A 22545-nucleotide genomic window follows, 5' to 3' on the forward strand; every position below is an offset into this window, starting at 1 on the left:
GTCTAGGTAAGCCTGCCCAGGTATGAATAAGATTTTATTATTGCAAAAACAGTTGTAAATGATTTTTTCTTTTCTTGATTTTTCATGTTGCTTTGTCTTTATTTCACACTCTGTCCAATATTTTCTTGAGATATTTGACCTGTCCCTACTTCAAAAAGTAGGAGTAGGTTTCATATCTGGTCTGTGTGCCCTTTATCGAAGAAGCTTGGCTGAAATGTAGAGTTGCCATTTATTTTAACCCAGTCGATACTTTGCTTGCATATGGAGAGGGACCCATATACAGATAGATATTGCATATATAGTATTCTGCACATAGACCATCCTATATCTTTTACCAATCCGTGGGAGAAGAAGGTCATCAAGACTGTCAAAGACCACATTCCCATTAATCAAATTTTGGCTAATGAAAATCTGCTAAAAATGGAGGTGCTAAAAATGACATAACATACAGTATATGAAACTCATGGTTTTGTACAACTTTAGGTTTCCCTAAGATTCATTCCTCTCCTATTCTATTTGCAATATTTCTTATGGATATTAATTTTTTGAATAATTATGTAATTATGCCCCCTCCCCATTTTCTCAGGGTAGCATAAGTGAACTGAAAAGTGTTATCTCAGCTGCATTGCAAAAGCCATAGTAGCCATAATTGCACCTTTCTCAGCCCCTTGGCTCTGGATAAGCTTTTATTTCTTTTAACATCAAGGTCGGCTGGTGGGGTGCATGAATGTTCATTTGAGATATAATCTGGTTTGGCTGAGTGCTATAAAGTTTTGAGTAGTAAAAGTTTCTCACAATTGCAAGACACATCAATGTGGTAGGCGGAGAATTCACTCCAGGCTTTTAAAATTGCTTAGCTTTTAACTCGGGGAAATTTACAGCCCTTGTTTCCTTGGCCATTTGGGAAGAGAGAATGAAGAGAGCACAAAAGTGTTATATTTTTCTCTTGCGGCTGAAAGATATACATGCTGCTACAGCTCTGAATGTCAGGCAATTCAGGGAAACAAAAGATAAGATCTTAGATGCTTTATGTTGATTTAAAATTTTGCTTGCTGTGTTTTAAATTACTTAAAACACTTAAAACACTAGAACTCAGGTTCACCCCATTGATTAGCATTTCAGAACAGACAAAAGAAAGCACTTTTTCACACTATACATAATGAGCCAATGGAATTCACTGCCACAAGATGTGGTGATGGCTAATATTTTAGATGACTTTAAGAAGGATTAGATAGATCAGTGGATTGTCAATAGCTGTTGAATCTGTGAATATCTGTTTGAGGGAACGAACAACAGGAGTGTGCATTTGCCTTCATGCTGTGTATGTGAGTTTCCCATTCAGAATGCTATGCCTTGATGATTTAATCTAGCAGAGTTCTTTTTAATACTCTTAATACTTTATTCCTGTCAGAGAGCAGTGCTTTTCATTCTGTGAGGAAAAGCTTTCATAGCTAGGCTCCGCAGTTTAGTGAAATAATATTTGGTGCATTTGCACTAAACTCAGCGATCATGTTTCCCGTTTAGAAGAGATGTTTGAGAATCTGAAGTGTTATTGCAGCAGAATTGCTAGAAATGTTGCCTGAATATATTTTCCAGAACATTATCAGCTGTATGTTCCTGAGTCGGCACAAGTTGGTTCTGCAGTAGGCAAGATCAAGGCTAATGATGCGGACATGGGGTCAAATGCAGACATGAAATACACAGTCATGAATGGGGATGGCTCCGGAGTCTTTTCCATATCAACTGACAGAGAAACACGAGAAGGGATTATTTCCTTGAAGAAGGTAAGCAAAGCCTTTAGAAAAGGCTCACATGTGATAGACATGAAATTCTCTTAGGGCTGTCATGGCACACAGCCTTAGGGCCGAACTGGAAATGACAGCCATGTGTTTAAGCTCAGAGCTGCCTCCAAGTGTAGAAAGGGGTTGGGTAAAGCTACATTTTTAAATAGAGAAAGCAAACATTTGTAAGGACTTGCCTCCAAAGTGCTTTTATTTTTGAAAGCACTTTTATCTTCACACATGCTTCTTTTGCTTTCCAACGTATGTGGTTTCAGTGCACAAAATATGCATACGAAATGCGTGTTTTATCTGTTTATCAGAAGTTTCACAAAAAAAATGTGTGCTTTAAGGTGCATACAAAGAAGTGCACAAAAATCAATGGAGTGCAAGCAACAAGCTAGGGGATTCAAAAATGCAGAAATCTTTCTCCATTATGTGATACCTCTTCATTGTTTATATTAATAAACAAGATGGTAGATTACTTCCTCTGTTTTTGCAAAAGACCCTTGTGGTCAGATGTGATTCCTAAGCATTTCTGGTCACGGGTTGATAATGACATCACCTTTATTTACCTGAAATTATGCATTCTGTCTCATAATAATAATAATAATAATAATAATAATAATTTATTATTTTTATCCCACCCATATGGCCCGGTCCCCCTCCCCCCGCCACTCTGGGCGGCTTCCAACACACATTAAAATACATTAAAATATCACAGATTAAAAACTTCCTTAAACAGGGCTGCCTTTAGGTATTTTCTAAATGTCAGGTAGTTGTTTATCTCTCTGACCTCTGATGGGAGGGCGTTCCACAGGGCGGGTGCCACTACCGAGAAGGCCCTCTGCCTGGTTCCCTGTAGCTTTGCTTCTCGCAGCGAGGGAACCACCAGAAGGCCCTCGGCGCTGGATCTCAGTGTACGGGCTGAACAATGGGGGTGGAGACGCTCCTTCAGGTATACAGGACCAAGGCCTCACTTTATGATATTGGGTGTCATATCTGTACCAAGTATTGAAAAAATAATAATGACCATATTTTTCTGTGTATAAGACTAGGTTTTTAAACCAAAAATTAGGTTTAAAATTGTGGCTCATCTTATACACGGGTAGTGCTGAGGGGTGTTTTCTTATTTTGGAGTCCCCCCAAATAGGGGGTGTCTTATACACAGAAAATACGATAATAAAGAATTTTTTTAAAAAAAGTATACAAATCAGAATGGAATGGACTTCTGACTGAACAGCAGTGAACCTGAAATGGGAAGGAATCAGACAACACAGCCCATTCCTATGTTATCATTGGCTAAGCAGCAAGCTGCTGTGATAAATGTGTGTTGATGCCATGGAAACATGTTTGTGTACAGGGTGTTATGTCGGAAATAATCAATTCTGGGTGTCTCAGGGCAGGTCTTTTAGCAGGGTTCAAGACTTCCTACCAGCTTGTGCTGAGTGTGACCTATTTTGTTGTCACAACTGTGCAGTCTCTAATACAACAGTGGACAAAAGTGGACCTTCTGTTATACAATATGAGAGTGGCCATGGCTTCAGAATCTCAGGAGGGCCATGATCTGTAAAGATGCAATGGATCTGTTTTTGAGATGTGTAAAGAGGACACATTCTTCACAGAGTGAATGCTGCCTTTGGTTTTACATTATCAGAAGTGGGAAATGTCAGTTTTCCTACCCCACATTTTGTCCTCATGGCACAAACGCCAAGTGACCATTTTTGTATTGCCACATGAAATATCAAGTGAGGCAAATGACTGGCAGCCCAATCCTCTCTGTGTGTGTGCTCAAAAGTACGCCCTGTTGAGTTCAATGGGACTTACTTTCAGGTGAGCGTATATAGAATTGTAGTCTTCAGTACAAAAGGGCATGTGGCAGTGCTGGGCTAATATTATACTTGGGCTGCTGAAAATAAGCACTTCAGAAAAGTGCTTCAGAATTGCCTCTTGGGGGGGGGGGAGAGGATTTTAGACTAACCTTCCCTCACCCCACTGCAAAACAACCCCACACTCCTGTATACCACTTATAGAGAAACAATCGTGGAAAAGCATGATACAGAGAAATCTGTTAGCATACATATTCCTCCTTGGCGTTTTATTATTCTGCACGCACCATTTTCAGTGCCATTCTACAGACTAGCTAGAATAAAAGGAATATATAAACACTGGCCTCTCTTAGCCTTCTTTTGAACAGCATCAAAGGGTATCCCATAAAATATGCCAATATTAAGAAACAGTACTACATAAACTGGAACCACTTGGGCCTCAATGTGTTGATCCCGTTGATAAAACTGATGGGAAACTATAGAAACCTCTGAAAGATCTCATGATCTCGAAAGGCTGACCCAAGTTTTATATTTGTTCCTATCAGTGGCAAGAAACCATTGCCATTACCCATCAAGTAACCTTCTAGTAAATTATGGCAAGTGTTGCTCACTGTTGAAAACAAGAACTAGGAATGGGGAGAAATTTAATCCCCTTTTGCATTTAAAAGTGATCTTAACTCACCTGCACTTTTCAAAACAGTACATTAACAAAACAAAACAAACACATCCATCCTTCAAAATCTATACTTCTCTGAATTTTACAGTGCAGTTCACCACCTAGTATAGGTCAATCTGCCCTATGTTGATACTATATTGGGTGGTGGACCACTTCATCCCATGCTTGAAGACTAGGATTCCACCCAATGCCTTAACCATTTGTGACATGTTGCTATGGGAAAGGCAGAACATTTGTTTACAGGTAAATTCCTTCCTGGCTTCAAATATGGCAACCATTAGCGACCATAGCAAGATCAGGAAGAACAAGAAAACCTTTGGTTAAACCAATAAGACCTAGCTAGAGGGAAAACGACACTAAGCAGGACCTGAAAATGAATATAGATTTTAGAAGCATGGCAAGAATTGGCCTGACATGGAAACAGAATGATAAAAAGGGGTGGGTAGGGAGGTTTTGCTCTTCAGCCAACCGCACTGTGGAAGCCACATGCAGCCAGCCTTTTAAGCCTTGCTGCCAGGCAGGACAGGGCAACAGCCAGTGCCTGGGCAGCCAGCAAAGCACCCCCCCAAGCGGTACCTCTGATTGGCCCATTCACATTTTCCCTCTTTGGCGGGAAGACCGCCCTCAATACCACCGGCCAAGGGGAATTCCCCAGCAGCGGCCAGCAGGCAAGCATGCTCTAGCTGCCAGGAATGAAGGTGGAGCACAAGGGTTCTGCACCTGTTCCACCCCATAGACGCAGAAAGCGGCCACTCCTTTGCTACAAAGATATCTTTCTGAACTTTGCCCGTGCAGAATCCTGTAGGAACTGGATCCTAGCACCCCTTACCAGTTTTTGCTTCATAGGAGGATGCTGAGCCAACTTACTCCCATCTGAGTGTTCATGGGTGCGATGATAATCAAGGACCATAGGATTAAGTGTAAGGTTTGCAAGCTCCACAGACCAGTCTTTCACAGGACTGTGCACTGTCAATTAGGCAAGTTTCATTTCACTGTACATAAGCCTCTTGGTGCCTTGGGGATCAGGCAGGATATAAATCTAACACAACCGATAATACACAATGATTAGTGATATCCCAACCACATTGTCATGATTGTTGTACAGAAGCATTGCAATTGGGCCACCCAGCAGCCTTCCAGGCCTAAGCGTCCATTAATTACATCTGTCCGATTTAATTTCAGATATATTCTGCATTAGTCCAATAGATATTGCTGTAAAAGTGTTTCCCTTTAAGAGTTTGTGTCTTGCCACTGTAGCATGGGTGCCAATTCAAATAAAATATTGGGGGGGGGGCATTGCACACCTCTTTTTCACGAGTCGGGTGCAGGTGATCATCTCATTGCAAACTCAAGAGTGTTCATTTATTTCCAGGAGTCAGATGCCATTATGCACTTAGTACATAGTTTCAAGCTACAGGAAGTGGAGGGAATAAACTCAGCATTACCAAAGCCTGCCACTATAATACAGTATAAAGGTGCTACAGCTAAAGTGCAGTAAAGGACGCTGTGATCAAGTCTGTTCAAACTATATTACACAAGCAATTCTGAGGCTAGAAAACCCCTCTCTGATGGTGGAAATGAGGCAGCGAAATAATGCGTTTTGTGAAATAACTTAAACCCAAACTCACAGTGGTAATGTGACATTTCTTTTCTTCCCACAGCCACTGAACTATGAAAAAAAGAAATCCTATACTCTTAATATAGAAGGAGCAAATACCCACCTCGATTTCCGCTTCTCACACTTAGGACCTTTTAAAGATGTAACTATGTTGAAGATCATTGTTGGGGACGTGGATGAGCCTCCATTGTTCACTTTGCCTTCCTATGTCATGGATGTTTACGAAAATGCCGAGATTGGGACTGCGGTGGGCACAGTTACAGCACAAGACCCAGACAGCGCAAACAATGTAGTAAGGTATGCTAGAATATTCCTAGATCTTCAGTTAACTAAAAACAGTATGGGGTGGAGGTGGGGAAACAGCGGGGAGCAATCTGTCATCTTCATAAAGCTGTACTATGGAAAACTTCCTCGATCCATATCAGTAAGCAGATGTCTTACAGAACATAAACTTGTGAATCCAGAGGCATTTCTGATGTGGGAGTTAAAACTATTCCTTGTCTCTGGTGACCCAAGTTTCCTGCAGCCTCTACCTCCCCACAAAACCCACACTTTCCCCCACCATCGATCCCTTTTCAATGGGAGAGCATGTGCTTAATGGTTCAGAGAGGTAGGTTGGTTGTGTGCAGCAGCTTGGACTTTTGTAAGCAATCAGACAAATATGCAATATTCAAAGATTCATTCTGCACAACTTAGAATAACAGAGTTTAAGACAAGGCATCAGCATGAAGCCACAAATCATGAAATCACGCCAGCGTTGCAGGGATGTTATTATGGAGTTGCATAATGATGCAAATGTTTTAAGATTAGGGTTTTAAGTCTCCAAATCTGAATCAACTTTCTTTGCCTAAAATGAAAATTGCATTGCTTCTTCCGGCTTAGATGAAAGATTAAACCTAGCATTATGTCTTTAGTGTGCTTGTCGGTTTGCTTGTTTGTTCTGGATCCTATGGGAAGTGGGAGGGATTTTTCTTTTTAAAAAAATTAAGATTGTGTAGCTGTCTCTAAACAATTGAATGTTGAAGGTAAACAAACGCTCTAAATAAGCGAATTCGGAGGGTAAACAAACCAAGGTAAGATTACAGAAAACCCTTTTAGCAAAAGGTATGCAAATCTGTAATGGATATATGCTGCAGTAACCTAATCCTTTTATTATGAAAAGGTTGTAAATTATTTTCTGGTTTTCATTAACAGTGTTGGAAAGTACTGTAGATACATTTCTAACTTTTAATTGTGTTTGTGTGTGTAGATAGATAGATGTTAATTAACACATATCTTCTATGCATGGTTTTATCAACATAGCTGAATGATTAGCATGAAATTTTACAGGATCCCATTTTTAAGATCCCAAGGCACATTTTCATGCACTGAAAGTCAGAAATATTTGCTATCAAACAGTACCCCGCTATTATCTATTGTCAAGTTACAACATAAAGACAATGTTCCTGCCCTTCTCTTATTACACTTGAAATGTATAAAACCCTCCCGAGAAGTATGGCTAGTATTATTCACATTGATGTTGCCAGAATTCATTATTATTTGGTCTGGAACACAAATCTCCAGCTCTTAAGGCTTGGCTGCATTCTGAATCAGCTCCTGAGAGGTGATTTTTTGGTATGGAATGTTAGCTGAGCTTCTCGGCATGCACAGGTCATCAAAGAACCAAAGGCTCCACAATTTTCAAGGGCACCTGAGTACTCAGTGGGTTTGACTAGATGCTATAGGCGCAACAAGTCCAGCAGTTCCTTGCATCTAAGATATTTTCATGAGCTTGTTCCCTGGTGCAAGCCAGGATGGGAAATGAGGTTGGGAGGTTGGGACATTGCCCCTGTGCCCGGGAAGCCAATCTGCCATCCTTGCAAGTAGGTTTGCACTGCATTTGCACTGTTCCCATTTTGCACATTGCAGCAGGCTGAGAAAACCAAGCAATTTTTACCTGGGGCAAGTGAGATTGCTCATACTAGAAGAGCTTACCTTTGATTTTACCTGGGGGGGGGGGCTAATCTGTCACTAGTAACTGAAACACTTTTAGCTTATTTTAAAATAAGATGTTCTGCATGAGAAGAAACATCCAAATTTGCATCAAATGTCATTTTCAGATTTTGTTTAGTAAGAGCCTTAAGGATGAAAAGAATAATTTTACTGGTGTTTTTGAAAGTCTTTTGCCTTTCTTTGGAAATGTAATATATATTTTTTTTCCTTCAGAAAACACCACCAAATTTCCATATAATTTTTCTGTAAGGAAAATGCTCACAGTGGTTAATTGCAACATAGTATTGACAAACTGACATTTTTACCGTCAGTGTCATGTGCTGGGTTCTGCTGTTGAGTAAACTACTTGATTCTGGCGTTTATCTGCCTGCCTTACAAGGAAACTGGATCTCTTAACTTTCCTAATATATACAAAATTTTAATTCTGATTTTTGTTAGTAATTATATGCTATGATTTTCCCCCAAAAGAAGACACACACACACAACCCATTGCATCCAATGTTAGCCATGCTCAGGGTTGTTGTTGTTGTTTAGTCGTTTAGTCGTGTCCGACTCTTCGTGACCCCATGGACCATAGCACGCCAGGCACTCCTGTCTTGCACTGCCTCCCGCAGTTTGGTCAAACTCATGTTCATAGCTTCGAGAACACTGTCCAACCATCTCATCCTCTGTCGTCCCCTTCTCCTAGTGCCCTCAATCTTTCCCAACATCAGGGTCTTTTCCAAGGATTCTTCTCTTCTCATGAGGTGGCCAAAGTATTGGAGCCTCAGCTTCGTGATCTGTCCTTCCAGTGAGCACTCAGGGCTGATTTCCTTCAGAATGGATAGGTTTGATCTTCTTGCAGTCCATGGGACTCTCAAGAGTCTCCTCCAGCACCATAATTCAAAAGCATCTATTTTTCGGCGATCAGCCTTCTTTATGGTCCAGCTCTCACTTCCATACGTCACTACTGGGAAAACCATAGCTTTAACTATACGGACCTTTGTTGGCTCAGGGTACACCTATTCAAATTAGTGAAAGAGACTAACTTAGGTCAATTAATTTCACTGTATCTTTTCTGAGTAAAATTTAGTTGGATACAACCCAGAGTTCATTGACCAATCACTTGTGAGGAAAATGAAGGGCTCCTTAATGAGTAAATGGAAATTGTGACCTCAATTTTGTAAAGTTTACAGAGTTAGGTGCCCTTGGACTCCTGGAGTTTTCACTTTGATATAGACAAAGAGATGATGAGTTAAAATGCAATTAACTTATCTGAAGGTATGCTAGCTATTCCACTCTAATTGTCTTCCATTCAGCTTTCCCCTCCTTTCATTTTTTCTCCTTTTATACTTGCTTTCTTGGATTTCAGTATTATAATTCATCAAATTTTAGTTATGAGTTCAACAGAGCATACAATGTCAGCTTCCATGTCATTAGATACGCTAGTGCTTGTTAAGATAAAGGGGATTTTAAAAAGAGTTATTTTTAAAATCTACCACTAGTGCTAGGAAATTTTCTTTAGTTTCTCATTCTGCATGCTGGTTTTATTATACCAGCTACTTTTCACCTGACAAAATTCATGTATGAGTACACCAGCATGCTTTCCAGCTCTTTCTTCTGACTCTGTTGGTTTGCACTTAGTAATTTTTTTGAAATATTTTTTCCCTCTATGGTAAAACTTTGGCAGTTCTTGGTCAGAGTCTTTTCACAATCACGTGTAGTTTTGGCACAAAGCCCCAAGTTTTAACATTTATGTATTAGAAGTGATGCAATGTTGTAGCACTTGTCTCTGTTTATCCTGTTGTGGAACTATTTTTACCCATGCAAAGGGCCGTCAAAAATGCTTTGTGTGTTGAAAATATGAGGTTCATATTATGGACCGTCAAGGTTATCCAGGGGAAAACTTTGGCCCTTGGAGAGTTGAGCCAGTGAGGAGAGGAGAGATGGAGTGTTTTAGACCAGACAGAACATTGTTCTATGACAGGCTTTCTACCAACCTTGGTGGCCTCCAGATATTTTGGGTGCTGAGTGTTATGGTTCAAAATATCTGGAGGGTATATGATTGTGGGAGGCTGATTTAAAGCAGTGTTATATTGGCAGAGGGCATAGCACGTGACGTGCATTCTTAAAGTTCTAGTTGCAATCTCTGACACCTCCACTTACAAGGATCTTGGACAGCAAAGGTGAGAAGAAGTCTTTGGATAGCTAGGACTTGAAACACTGCTGTTAAGTTAAGTAGACTCCACTGAGCTAGGTGGACTGAGAGTCAAACAGTGGGAGGCTACCGTGTTTCTCCTTTTTTAAGACGTAGGCATAATATAAGACATAGCAGGATTTCTAAGCAATTGTGCGATATAAGCCATAACCCGAAAATAAGACATAGTGATAGACCCTTCCCCCCTCCCGCCAGCAAACTCCCCCCCCTAAAAATCTCTCCCCATTTTGCTGTCGCTCCAAAGACACGTATTTCTTTTAAAAGCTTGTAAAAATGCACCGAAGAGCCATAGCTGCTGGTTGCTGCAGACTCGTGATTTCCCCTCCCGTTCGATTTTTTTTTTTTTAGCTAGGCTGTGTGAGTGAAGAGGAGAAAAGTGGCATTTGCGGTGGGGAGGAGATGAAACAGGAGGAAGAAAAGAGGGGCGATTGAAGACGCTGCCTTCCCCTTTAGGGAGAGACTCTGTGTGCGCGTCTCTCTCTCTCTCTCTCTCTCTCCCCTGCGTGTCTCTCTCTCTCTCTCTCACACACACACACACACACACACACACACACACACACACACAGAGCCCACCTCTCGCTTCCCCCCACCTTCCCCCCTTTTAAAAACCTTTTAAAAAGTGAGGATTCTTTTTCTTTCTATTGCTTGTCTGTAGAGCTGCCCCTTTAAGGATTTTTACTGGTACCGGGATCGCTGCCGGTGGCTTCTCGCTGTTTAGGAGCTGCTAAAAGTTAACATTTTGTGGGTAAGAGAAGCAGTTAGGACCAGCAGATTATCTCACCCCGCTTTCCTGCTGGCTCAATTGCTACAATTGCTACCATTTACCATTTTAATTGCTGCTCAACTGCCTTGTTTTCTACAGTATCTCTTATCAGCCGGTAGCCTCTTTGCTATCAGTGCTACAAAGTGCTACATTGTTGGAACTTTCGCTCTTAAGTCTTGGGCTGGCTGGTAGAGATCCTTATTTGCTATACGTACTGCATCACACAGATAGATTCCATTATACTGTACTGGTTTAAATTTAAGAAGCTCCAGTGTAGCAGATTGCTATTAAGTGAGTCCCCACCTGGGAGGAGAGAGAGAGAGAGAGCAGCCCTTCGGAGGAGCTCCCTCCCTCCCTCCCTCACGAACATCCCAGGGCCGGGGAGAGAGGGCTGGGCCAGGGACGCACACACTTCCCTTCCCTCAGACTCCCTCTCACGGAGTTTGGTGGTGGCTGTTGCCCGTCCTTTTCTTTCAGTCAAGAATCCTGCCCCGCAGGGAGCCAGGGAGCAAGAGGGGCACTGCTCCTGACGTAATAAAAACAAGACATTCCCTGAAAATAAGCCACCCAGTGTTTTTTTGAGGGAAAAAAGTTATAAGACGGTGTCTTAAAATGTGAGAAACACGGTACTTTGTATGTTCAAGGCTGAAGGTTTATGAAAAAGATGGCTCTGGTGTCTCATTTGATACGTTTTATCCATCCTAATGGCTCTCATTAGCTACGAGATGCAAATTCCATGAGCTCTGTGTCATATCAATATCAAGCTGTGCTCTGTATCTGATTACAGTGCTGGCTGTAAGCCACTTGGCTTCTGACGAGAGAGCTATTGAAGGATGACACTAATCCAACAAACAATTAATGAACATTTCTCGCAATCCACTTTGTGTGCCCTGGTTGTTTTATTAGGACATTTCTGAAGCAGATACTCATGAGAGTTCAGCAATACATATGCTGTGTTTGATTGTTTCCCTTTGGATTGGGTTTGGAATGGGTTTAGATCAGGCATGTCAAACCTGTGGCCCTCCAGATGTTTTGGAGTACAATTCCCATCTTCCCCAACCACTGGTCCTGCTAGCTAGGGATCATGGGAGTTGTAGGCCAAAATATCTGGAGGGCCGCAGGTTTGACATGCCTGGTTTAGATGGTGCTGTAACAATCCTCAGGGTGGATTGCTCATTTTTAAGGCTACACCTTAAAAACCTTAATTCATAGAAATTAGAAATAACAGAATTGTAGAGTTGGAAGGGACCAGGGGGGTCATTGAGTTCAACTCCCTGCAATGCATGAATCCTTTGCCCAGTGTGGGGCTTGAACTCACAACCCTGAGATTAAGAGTTTTGTGCTCTTCATACTTTCAAAACTCCACAGCCCAATCCTGTAGTGATGTCTAGCCACTGGAACAGCCTTGCTCAACCAGGTGCCTTCCATATGCTTTGGACTATAGCCTTTGTAATCCCTGACCCTTGACCATTATGGCTGGAGCTGTTGGGAGTTGTTGTCTGAAACATTTGGAGAGCACCAGGTTTGAAAGGCTTGCACTATAACATTAAACGTGTATCATGTTCCCTCTCTTTGACTGTGTTCTGGTTTGTTAGAATAGCTCAGATTTGCAGAGAAGTGTGCCGATCCTCCGACCAATAAATGCTGCTGATACATGTTGATCTTGATGTTACTGAAACATTATTTTACCTTCCCTTGAAATTCTTAGAGATGATTTATCTGAGTGGAACTCTCCCAATTTGCTACAGGTGACATCTAGTGGCATCTCTGTATATTGTGTGGTTTTACTTGAGCTGAATCTTAATTTTGAGGAAATTTACTTGCCTGGAAAGGAATTCTGATATGTTACGTACTGACGTTTGTGTTCTATGCTGTAAATCACCCTGTGGTCTATTGAGAAATTGTAGCATATAAGTTTTCTAAATGCATACATACATAGTGGGATGACCAAGCATAACATGGTTTTCCTTTGAATTGGAAGAAGCTTTATGAAAATCTGGATATTCACATGGAATACTTTTCATCTTCTACAAGTTAATTAAAAATGTTTCATGTGCAAACAGGAATTGACACTTTCCCACCTATTAAATTAGGAGGAAAGTCATATAAGTTGCTTAGGCTACAATATTTAACATGGGTTGTGACCTCAGTTCAAAGAAAAGTAGTTGTACTTATGCATCATCAGTGGTGAACGGTACCGCTTGGCTGCCCAGGGCAGCACCCCCTGGGGGCGGGGCAGCGCTCCGAAGTGCACATGCGTCCTGACGCACGCATCATGATGTTATGATGCACGACGCGCAAGCCAGGATGAGCCAGGGTGGACTGTGCATGTCCACACATGCGCAGTCAGTCCGGGTTGGCGTTGCTGCTCTACTTGGCTGACGCCCGGCAACCCACTCCGTAGCGCGTTCTGCTTCTTCCTGCTTGGGCGGAGGAGGCAAGGTGTGGGCCAGGGGCCGGAGGCCCTGCCCCCGCACTGCCCCTGCTAGAGTGGAGCTAGGGGCGGCCCGCCCCCTTCGCCCCTCCCTTGCTACGTGCCTGTGCTTCATTAAAATTGATGGGATTTCAGTCTGACCAACTTTCTCTGGTTTGAGGTCATCCAGTCTTTATACCAGAGTTCTTCACTGAACTCTTGAGGATAAACTCACTGAATAACATCTATGAAAATTTCTAATTTTCAATTGTTCAGCCATCTTGAATAGATGTATCGTGAATTAGTACCAATTTGCCTTTTGAATGTTCAATACATCACTTATCACCAGTGTTCACTCTCTCTCTTTTCTTTTTGTGTTGGGTTAATGGTGAGGAGAGGGGGTTAGGATTTCACAGGCTATCACAACAGGCCACAAGGGTTCTTCAGCCACGAGAAGGTTGGAAGCCACTGCTTTTCCCCACAGATGGAAGCGCTTCTGTTGGATGTTAAATATACATCAACAGCAAAACACTCTCACAGATGAACCATTACCTTGAGCAGCTATTGAAAGGGGATGTTCCCTCTAGTCATAATGTTGCCTTCACTTCTTATTTCTGGAACAGGAAGTCTTCAGAGGGGCTTTGATCTGGTTTTACGTCAGACTTTAAAGGCCACTTGGTGTAGTCAGAAGAAGAATTACTAGAAGTAAATGCAAACGAATGCATCATTTGTCATCCCACCCCTGCAAGAGTTGAATATATTCATCTGAAATTCCCTTAGTTGATTAGATAAGGCAACATTTGAATAAAATTTCAGCTGTTTTCCCGCATGTTCTTAACAGAGGGGGCCAGCCCCACAATCGGACATACTACCGCCTCAGTCAGACAGCTGGTTTTTGATGTAATGAAAGGACAGCTTATTTTTAGTTATTTAATATATTTTAAGTTATTTCTTTATCCTCAGAGAGAGGTAGCTTTGAAATTTTTCAGCCTTAGGCATGATGTGCCTTGACTTGAGGGGGGGGGGGCTATGGGGAATTGCTGTTCTGTCTTGGGGTCCAGCATTGTTAACAGCCAGGATTTCAACAAATATATTTTGAATGCTCTTTGAGTGCAGAAAATTTGGCAATTACACCTTCACATGAATGTAAAAGGTACAACACATATAGAATATAAATTGAATAAATAAATACATCAAATATCTTCACTTAGTGCTACAACAGTTTCTAGAAGATTCTCTCTCTCTCTCTCTCTCTCTCTCTCTCTCTCTCTCTCTCTCTCTCCCTATATATATATATATGGTATCGTTATAGCATACCTTGCAATGGGAGATGACTGGAAATTAAACTTGAGTATTTTGTTTGTATTTTGTAAACTTGAGTATTTTGTTTGTTTGTATCCATGGCATTGATCCTGTCCATTGTAATGCTGTTCATTAACCATTGCTGTGACTGATGAGGGATAGAGAGCTTCGAGTGATCTTGGCATTTTGCAGACTGCATTAGGAATTATACTACATGGTTTGCTTAGCAGCTAAATGCTAGTAAACAGAGGGAATATTTCAACAAGCTTCACTCTTCTGTTCCTTTTTCTTTCCCCTTTTTAATGCACCTGCTTTATTTCCAGGCAATGTGGAGTGCAAGTCCCAAATTAAAGCAACCTTGCACAATTTTTAAAAAGTGTTTTCTGTGCACTTTGAAGTGTTCATTTTATGAGGAGTTAGTGGAGCATGGCACAGAGCCTTATTGCTGCCTCTGGCTTTCCACTTTGTCTAATTGTTGTGCAGTATTACATAGTATGAAGTGATATATTGTGGTACTTGAGATACTTGTTCCTGCAGGCACTGTAGAAGAGCCCATTTTCCACCCACCTTTGTTTTAGCAGGTAGCACTGGTGGACTTTAACACCTAGCTCACCAAAGTTGGCTTGTAACCTTCTATCTCACCATGGTCAATTAATATATTGTGCGCTTCCTCCAATTTGCAACATTCTGCCCCACTTTTCTTAAAGCCATGCCCATAAACATAACCAGTTGTGGAACTATGAATGCAAGAACATAAGGGTAGCCTGTTGGATCAGGCCCTAGACCTAGTCTGGTATCCTGTTCTCACAGTGGCCAACCAGATGCCTGTGGGAAAGCAGGAAGCAGAACATGAGCACAAAAGCCTCTCCCCTCCTGTGGTTTCCAGCAACTGGTATTGGGAAGCATTGTTGACTCCAACTGTGGAGGCCTAGCATAGCTACATCATGGCTATTAGCCATTGAGATAGCCCTCTCCTCCGTGAATTTAGCTAATCCTCTTTTAAAGCCATCCAAGTTGGTGACCATCTCTGTCTCCTGGGGGAGTGAGTCCCATAGTTTGACTATGCGCTGCATGAAGAAGTACTGTCCTAAATCTTCCAACATTCAGCCTCATTGGATAGATGAAGGGACAGTATTATATACCATTAGTATAAGTATGCTTGATTCTTAATTGCTGGGGTCATCAAGTACAGGGACCAGGTTTAGATCCCAACCCATTAGGTTTTCTAAGTGTATCACTCTTCTTCTGGCGCTGGACAGCTACTCTTACAGATAGGGGTCTAGATCCCACAGAATGGGAGAGAGTGCCTAGTGTGCCTCTGTATCCAGGGCACACAAAGTTGGGCTACATTTCAGTGGTATTATTGTAGGATACAAACACTTTCCTGCCTATCACATGGTTGCTTTGATAGTTTATTATACTAAATTTCACTTGAGAACATAAACAGCCGACATGACCAGTCGCCACAGAAAGTTTTACTTTATTACATGGCTGGAAAATTGTAGAAAGAGAAAGATAGGGGGAAATTCTTGTAAATTCAAGGAGTGGAACTCAGTGTTGCTGATTTCTGCTTACCAGATGGAATGATCTCCCCTCTCCTATCCCCATGTGCTGTTCTGGGGGTTCTCCTGACCCTCTAGAGCCGATGTGGGGAGGTGAGATGGTTAGCCCCAGTTGTGTTGGCAGGACTCGTCGCTCTGGCTTCCACTAGTGCAAGTGTTTAGTTGAATCTGGCCCATAGCTCACCCATGCATATACAAATTTCAGTTCTCTGCACCAGTCTTCCCCAACCTGGTGTCCTCCAGATGTTTGGGACTACAACTCCCATCAGATCTAGCCAGCGTGGGTCAGATGGGAATTTTAGTTCAAAGCACCTGAAAGGTACTAGGCTGGGGAAAGCTGCTATAATGATAACTTGTTGTTGAATGTGTGGCCTGACTTCATTGTAAAGTGTTGCTCCTGGGTTGGTTTGAAGACTTATAACACTACATGATGACTCCTTCACAAAGTGTTATTGCAGTCATTATACTGTTACCATGTGAACCAGCCTTCATAGTGTTACATTTATTTGCATTTCTTAACCTTGTACAGGAAGCAATGAGCTAAAATAAATAAATACATTGTCCAATCAACCAAATTAAAATAAACTAAATTTGTTGAGAATAAATGTCGCTTAAATCCAGTCAAATTCAGAAAAGAAGGCTGTTGTAGTGTGTGTGTTTTTTCAGCTCTAATTGTCTTCTCTGACTTCATCTGTAGAAGGGTAGCTTGCCAGCCCCTGTTCTGCCTTGAGGATACCCTCTGTTCATCTCACATTGCAGTCTTTCTTTTTCATAGTCTCTGTAAAGATACAATTTCATTGTGGCATGGAACATTACTGGCTCGCCTGCAGCGTGTGAGGCTGAGTTTACATCCAGTTTGCAGCAATCCATAGCTTTTTAGAAGATACTTGGGCTTTCCAATTCATTTTTTGGATTCCAGGCTACACTGAGAAGAATGTGGATGCTGCTATGTTACTGAACCTTCTAAATGACTTTCAAGAAAATGGGCTGCATCTATCTGTTAAGAAAGTCTGCCAAGCAAGCTCTGAGTATTTGGATATTCCAATGTATTCAAGTTACTTGAAGACCGTGAGCATGTTCATGGAAGAAAACACCTGTAGCGTTGAAAGCAATTTGTTTTTTAAGCAATGGTTTTAAAGAAATTGATAAAAGGATAACATTGCCTCTGATGCCAGTTCTTGTTTAAATGTTAATTGTATTTATATATTGTCTTAACTTGGAGGTTGATGAATTCCTTCCAGTAAAGCAGTCCTCCTTTGCTGCTGTCCAAATGTTTCGAACCACAACTCCCATCAACCCCAGCATGGCTGTTCTGGGTGGGCTGATGGGAGTTGTAGTCAAAAACATATGGAGTGTGTCAGTTGGGGAAGGGTGCAGTAAAGTCATTAACTGAGGGCTTTTATTATTGTAGAGTTCGGACTGAGCAGTGGAGTGGCCAAATTTGCTGCCAAGGTTTAACTTTTTCAGAGTCATTGAAGTAAAAAGAGACTGTGAAACACTCCAAAAAGACCTTTCCAAACTGACTGAATAGGTGGAAGAATCACAAATGCAATTCAGTCTAAGTCAATGTAAAGTGACGCATGTAAGGGGGAAAACATTAATTTCACATACATGTCATGGGATCTGAACAGGCAGTGACTGGTCAGGAATGAGACCTCAGGGTCATAGTGGATAGTTAAATGAAGATGTCGATCCAGTGTACAGCATGCTATGGAATTATTCAGGAAGGAACTGAAAATAAAACGGCAGCTTGTATGACGACAGCTGCATGGATGCTTTTAGCCCAGAGATGGAAGGATAACAAAATCCCTACCAGAGAAGAGTGGCTGATCAAATTGATGGATTATGTCGAATGGTGCTGGAGGAGACTGTTGAGAGTCCCATGGACTGCAAGAAGATCAAACCTATCCATTCTTAAGGAAATCAGCCCTGAGTGCTCCTTGGAAGGACAGATCGTGAAGCTGAGGCTCCAATACTTTGGCCACCTCATGAGAAGAGAAGAATCCTTGGAAAAGACCCTGATGTTGGGAAAGATTGAGGGCACTAGGAGAAGGGGACGACAGAGGACAAGATGGTTGGACAGTGTTCTCGAAGCTACGAACATGAGTTTGACCAAACTGCGGGAGGCAGTGCAAGACAGGAGTGCCTGGCGTGCTATGGTCCATGGGGTCACGAAGAGTCGGACACGACTAAACGACTAAACAGCAAATGTCGAATTGGCAAAAAAGACTGGAAGGATCAGAAACCAGAAAGATAAAAACTTTAATATGGAATGGGGGGAAATTATAATTTACCTTGGAGAACACTGTAAACAGTTAAAACATGACCAGGACTCCAATAACACTTGTAAGGTAACAATAACTATGGAAACAATTGAGTTTTTTTAAAAAAATAAAATAAAAAATAAACCCGAGGACAATATAAGATGCAGTGGAAAGAGATAAACAATGGAACCCGTGGAGGGAAGTTCAAGGATTTGGGGAATCCTATATTTTTGTGGTGGTGATTTATGTCCGAATGTAAACACTAAATGTAAAATAAAATTAAAAGAAGAACATTTAAAAAGAAAGAAAGAAAATAAAACAGTCAATACTCTAATGCCGATACACAAATGTATGGTACAACCATATTTGGAATACTGTGTGCCGTTCTGGTCACACCATCTCAAAAAGGAGATTATAGGGCTGAAGAAGGTTCAGAAAAGGGCATCCAAAATGACCAAGGGGATGGAGCAACTCCCCTTTGAAGAAAAGTACAAGCATTTGAGACTTTTGTAGTTGAGAGAAAAGGTGAGTCAGAGGTGACATGACAGAAGTTTATAAGACCATGCATGGCATGGAGAAAGTAGAAACAAGGTTTTTTTTTTTTCCTCCTCGCATTCCATTTGATGAAGCTGAACGTTGGAAGATTCAGGATCGATGAAAGACAGAACTTTTTCCACAAAGCACATAGTTAAGCTGTAAAACTTGTTTCCACAGGTGGCAGTGATGGCGACCAACATGGATGATTTTAAAAGAGGATTAGACAAATCCATGGAGGATATGTCTATCAACAGCTACTAGCCACACAGCCATGCTGCTACACCTCCACTGTTAAAGACAGTATGCTTTTGAATACCGGTTGCTGACAATCACAGGTGGGCAGAATGCCCACAGGTATCTGATTGGATACTGTGAGAACAGGATGCTGGACTGGATATGGGCCATTGGCTCGATCCAGAAAGCTCCTCTTAAGCTCTGATGCTATTATAGTCCCTATCCACTTTCCCCTGCATGACTGTTCAGAAATAATTGAGGAGTGTAGAAAATAGTTCCAACAAAAGACAATGCACAATGACGCATTGAAACTCTGTGGGTATCAGTGAAGCCACACTTCTGGAAAATAAACGCCTCCCTTAATTTTCAATCAAGATTCATAAGCTGGTCTGCAGGCCGTCAGAAGACTGTAATTGCTTCAATTGTTAACGGTGACCTTCAGCAAAGTATCCTTGGAAAGACATTGCTTGTCAATCTCTCTTTATCTGCTTCCTCATTGTGTATGTTTCTTCTCTCCACTTCAAGGCCTTCGCTTTCAGTGGAAGAGAGAATGGCAGCAGCAGAGGAGAGTTAAAGGGAGAGCTGTTCTCCACTTTGGGACTATTGTGATGCTCCCTTGATTGGCCATCCCTGATCCTGTTGTCACCTTTGTGGAAATGCAACTCATTTCTGCTTTCATGGTTTATAAGAAAACTACATCCTGTATTATATATAACATGGGAGCCATCATGGAAAGTGGGAACCCATAATCTGCAACACCATAGGCGCTGGGTTGCCCCCAAGATTGAAGGAGCCCGGCATGCACATGTGAAATCGAATGCATCTCCCAATGTTGCACAGACTGGTGCAGCCTTCTACTAGGCCGTGCTGGTCCCCAAAGCATCAGGAGACACAATGGGGACTGGCGCACCTTGCACGAGCTTGCACCAACCTACACAGCATCTCCTGACTCTGCCACAACCATGAGAAGGCCCAATGGGGCCCACTGCAAGCCACAGAAATCATTGCGTGTGGGGGATTTGCTCCTCCTCCCCCAAGATGGCACCCCTGAGCTTGTAGCCAATGTCGTGTTAAGTAACCATTCTGTCAGCGCAAGGATTTACATTTCCTATCCCATCTTTGGATTCAAGGCCATTTTCAGAGACCACAGAACTAAAGACAAAAGTTTGACCTATGAAACCAGATAATGCAGTAAAGATGCACACGAATCTCCCCACATTCCCATCACATATGAAGGCAGGTGCCTCTAAGGTCGCAACCCTGCCAGCAAAGTGGGGAAATGGCCCTATTAATTTTGGAAAGCTGTGGCAGTGTACAATGCCTCTTCAGGAGAACTTCAAGAATAGCCTTCTGAATCCTAGCTGGATGCTGCCTTCAATGGAGCTTTGGACCAAATTTGATCCCACTTCTGCTCACTGATTTGCAATCTCAGGTCCGCCTCACAAATCTGCCATAAGTCACAAGTCACATAGGCTCACTAATTAATTGCTTGTAGATGAGTGAGGCTGCCGATTTGAGTTCTGCCTTGGGATAAACACAATATCACATTTTGTGTGTGAATAATTTACAACTTTTGGTTCTAGATCCTCTGTTTAATGGTTCTGCTATGATGTCCTGTTGCTGTTTTGCCTTGGTTTCCTCTTTAAAAAGTTAACAGCTTTAAAATGAAATTCTTTGTCTGCCTTTCTGGCAATCTAGCCTTTCTTTCTTATTTTACTTTGCCTTGAAATCTTGCTACCGTCTGTCCTTCTGCCCACATGGATAACCTTTGGGGTTCCATTTGATTCTCCATTCTCTTCTGAACTTCTTTTTTCATGGCTACAGCACAGTCTTGTGTATTTCAGCTTTTAAGCATCTCCAAAATCTGTCATTTTTTGATTCTGCTATGAAGACTTTATTTAATGCTGTGTTCCTTTCTCACCTTCATGACTACAGCTTCCAGTTTTTCATGTTTGTCTGCTTATATCTATTCTACACCTTGCTTCTTCTGTTTGTTATTGTTTTCTTCTCTCTGACCGTGTGCCACCTTTGTTAGTCATCATCAATTTATTTATAAACCACATTTTCCACAAGTACATCTGTGCTCAAAGCAGCTCACATTAAAAGTCTAAATTCTCTAGTACAAACATGATTACGTAATAAAAAGTATATCACTACAATGTCGCAGACACACATATAAGCATAAAAATTAAAGAAACAATAAACTTCACAAATGTGGCAAGTAAAACATGCCGTGACTTCACATCCAAAAGTAGCTCCAGGACTTGATAGCATTAGGACATAGAAACACTCTCCAGTGTTATGCCTCAACTTAAAGTCTTCTCAGAGTTCTTCTGTGAAAGATCTGAGGGGGAGGCAAAGTCAACAGAAGCAGCCATTTCCAGATGACAAACACAAAGTTATTCCCCCCCCCCGCAGTGGCGGAGCTTCATGCTCTGGCACTGGGAGCGGAGAGCAGGTGGGGGCGTGGCTGGCGTGCATCCCGGGGATGTGGCATTCATCCTGGGGGCGTGGCATGCCAGCCGCAGGGGAGTTGCGTGCGTCCTGAGGGTGTGGCACATCGCCTGTGGGGGCAGAGCTCCCAGCGCGGCTGGCCCCCACTCGGATCATGGTGCCAGGGGCGGTACACTTCCCTGCCCCCCTCTTCCTCCGCCAGCACCCCACCATCCTCCCTTCCCTCTTTCTTTGACTTAGAGGCAACAATCCAATATATGCTTATTTGCACCCAGAGGTGTATGAAGGTCAGGTGGTACCCGGTGTGGAAAATTTCTTGTCAATTCCCCCCGCAAAAAAATGTTGGTTTTTGTTTTGTTTTGTTTTGTTTTTTGCCTGCAAAAATGGTTTTACGTTATTTCATATTTTCTTACAAAGGAATGTGGATTCTGGGCCTCTGATAACAAGTAGGCGACTATGGACAGACACTTAAATGTACAGGATGGATTGTGGTGTTTTGGCTTGGGTTATTTTATTTATATTTATTCTTTATTCATTTATTTAATTAAATTTATTTTTTTAAAAACCTGCAAAGTAGTTTACCCAAACAAAAAACAAAAACACCACAGCAGTAAAATCAAGAGAAATTAACAATCCTACTTTAAAACATACAAAAGCCTAAAATATTAAGATTAAAATTACTTCAACTTCCTAAGCATCTAGGTATGCATGCCTAAAGAAGAATGCTTTTAGCAGGCGCCCGAAAAGAGTCTAGCAAAGGCACGTGCTTTGTTGCAATAGGCGGGCAGTTCCAAAGTACAGGTGCTATCACAGTAAACAAAGCAGTACAGATATTATATGGAACCTGTAGTAGTGCTTGAAACTACTGAAGGGGAGGTTTTATTTATTGTGATTTCACCATGCTCTATATTATCTAATTTACTCGG

At 41.9% G+C, this 22545-nt stretch overlaps 1 protein-coding gene across 1 annotated transcript in view; it reads left to right on the forward strand.

The window, feature by feature from the left end:
- Nucleotides 1-22545, forward strand: part of CDH18 (cadherin 18) — a 232617-nt gene that overhangs the window by 183318 nt on the left and 26754 nt on the right. Inside the window, exons 7-8 of the mRNA XM_035126031.2 lie at nt 1597-1784; nt 5945-6198. Coding sequence (XP_034981922.2) covers nt 1597-1784; nt 5945-6198 — 442 coding nt within the window. The remainder of the gene's footprint in view (nt 1-1596; nt 1785-5944; nt 6199-22545) is intronic.

The sequence above is a fragment of the Zootoca vivipara genome, chromosome 8 (genome assembly GCF_963506605.1).
Source record: "Zootoca vivipara chromosome 8, rZooViv1.1, whole genome shotgun sequence".
NCBI lineage: Eukaryota > Metazoa > Chordata > Lepidosauria > Squamata > Lacertidae > Zootoca > Zootoca vivipara.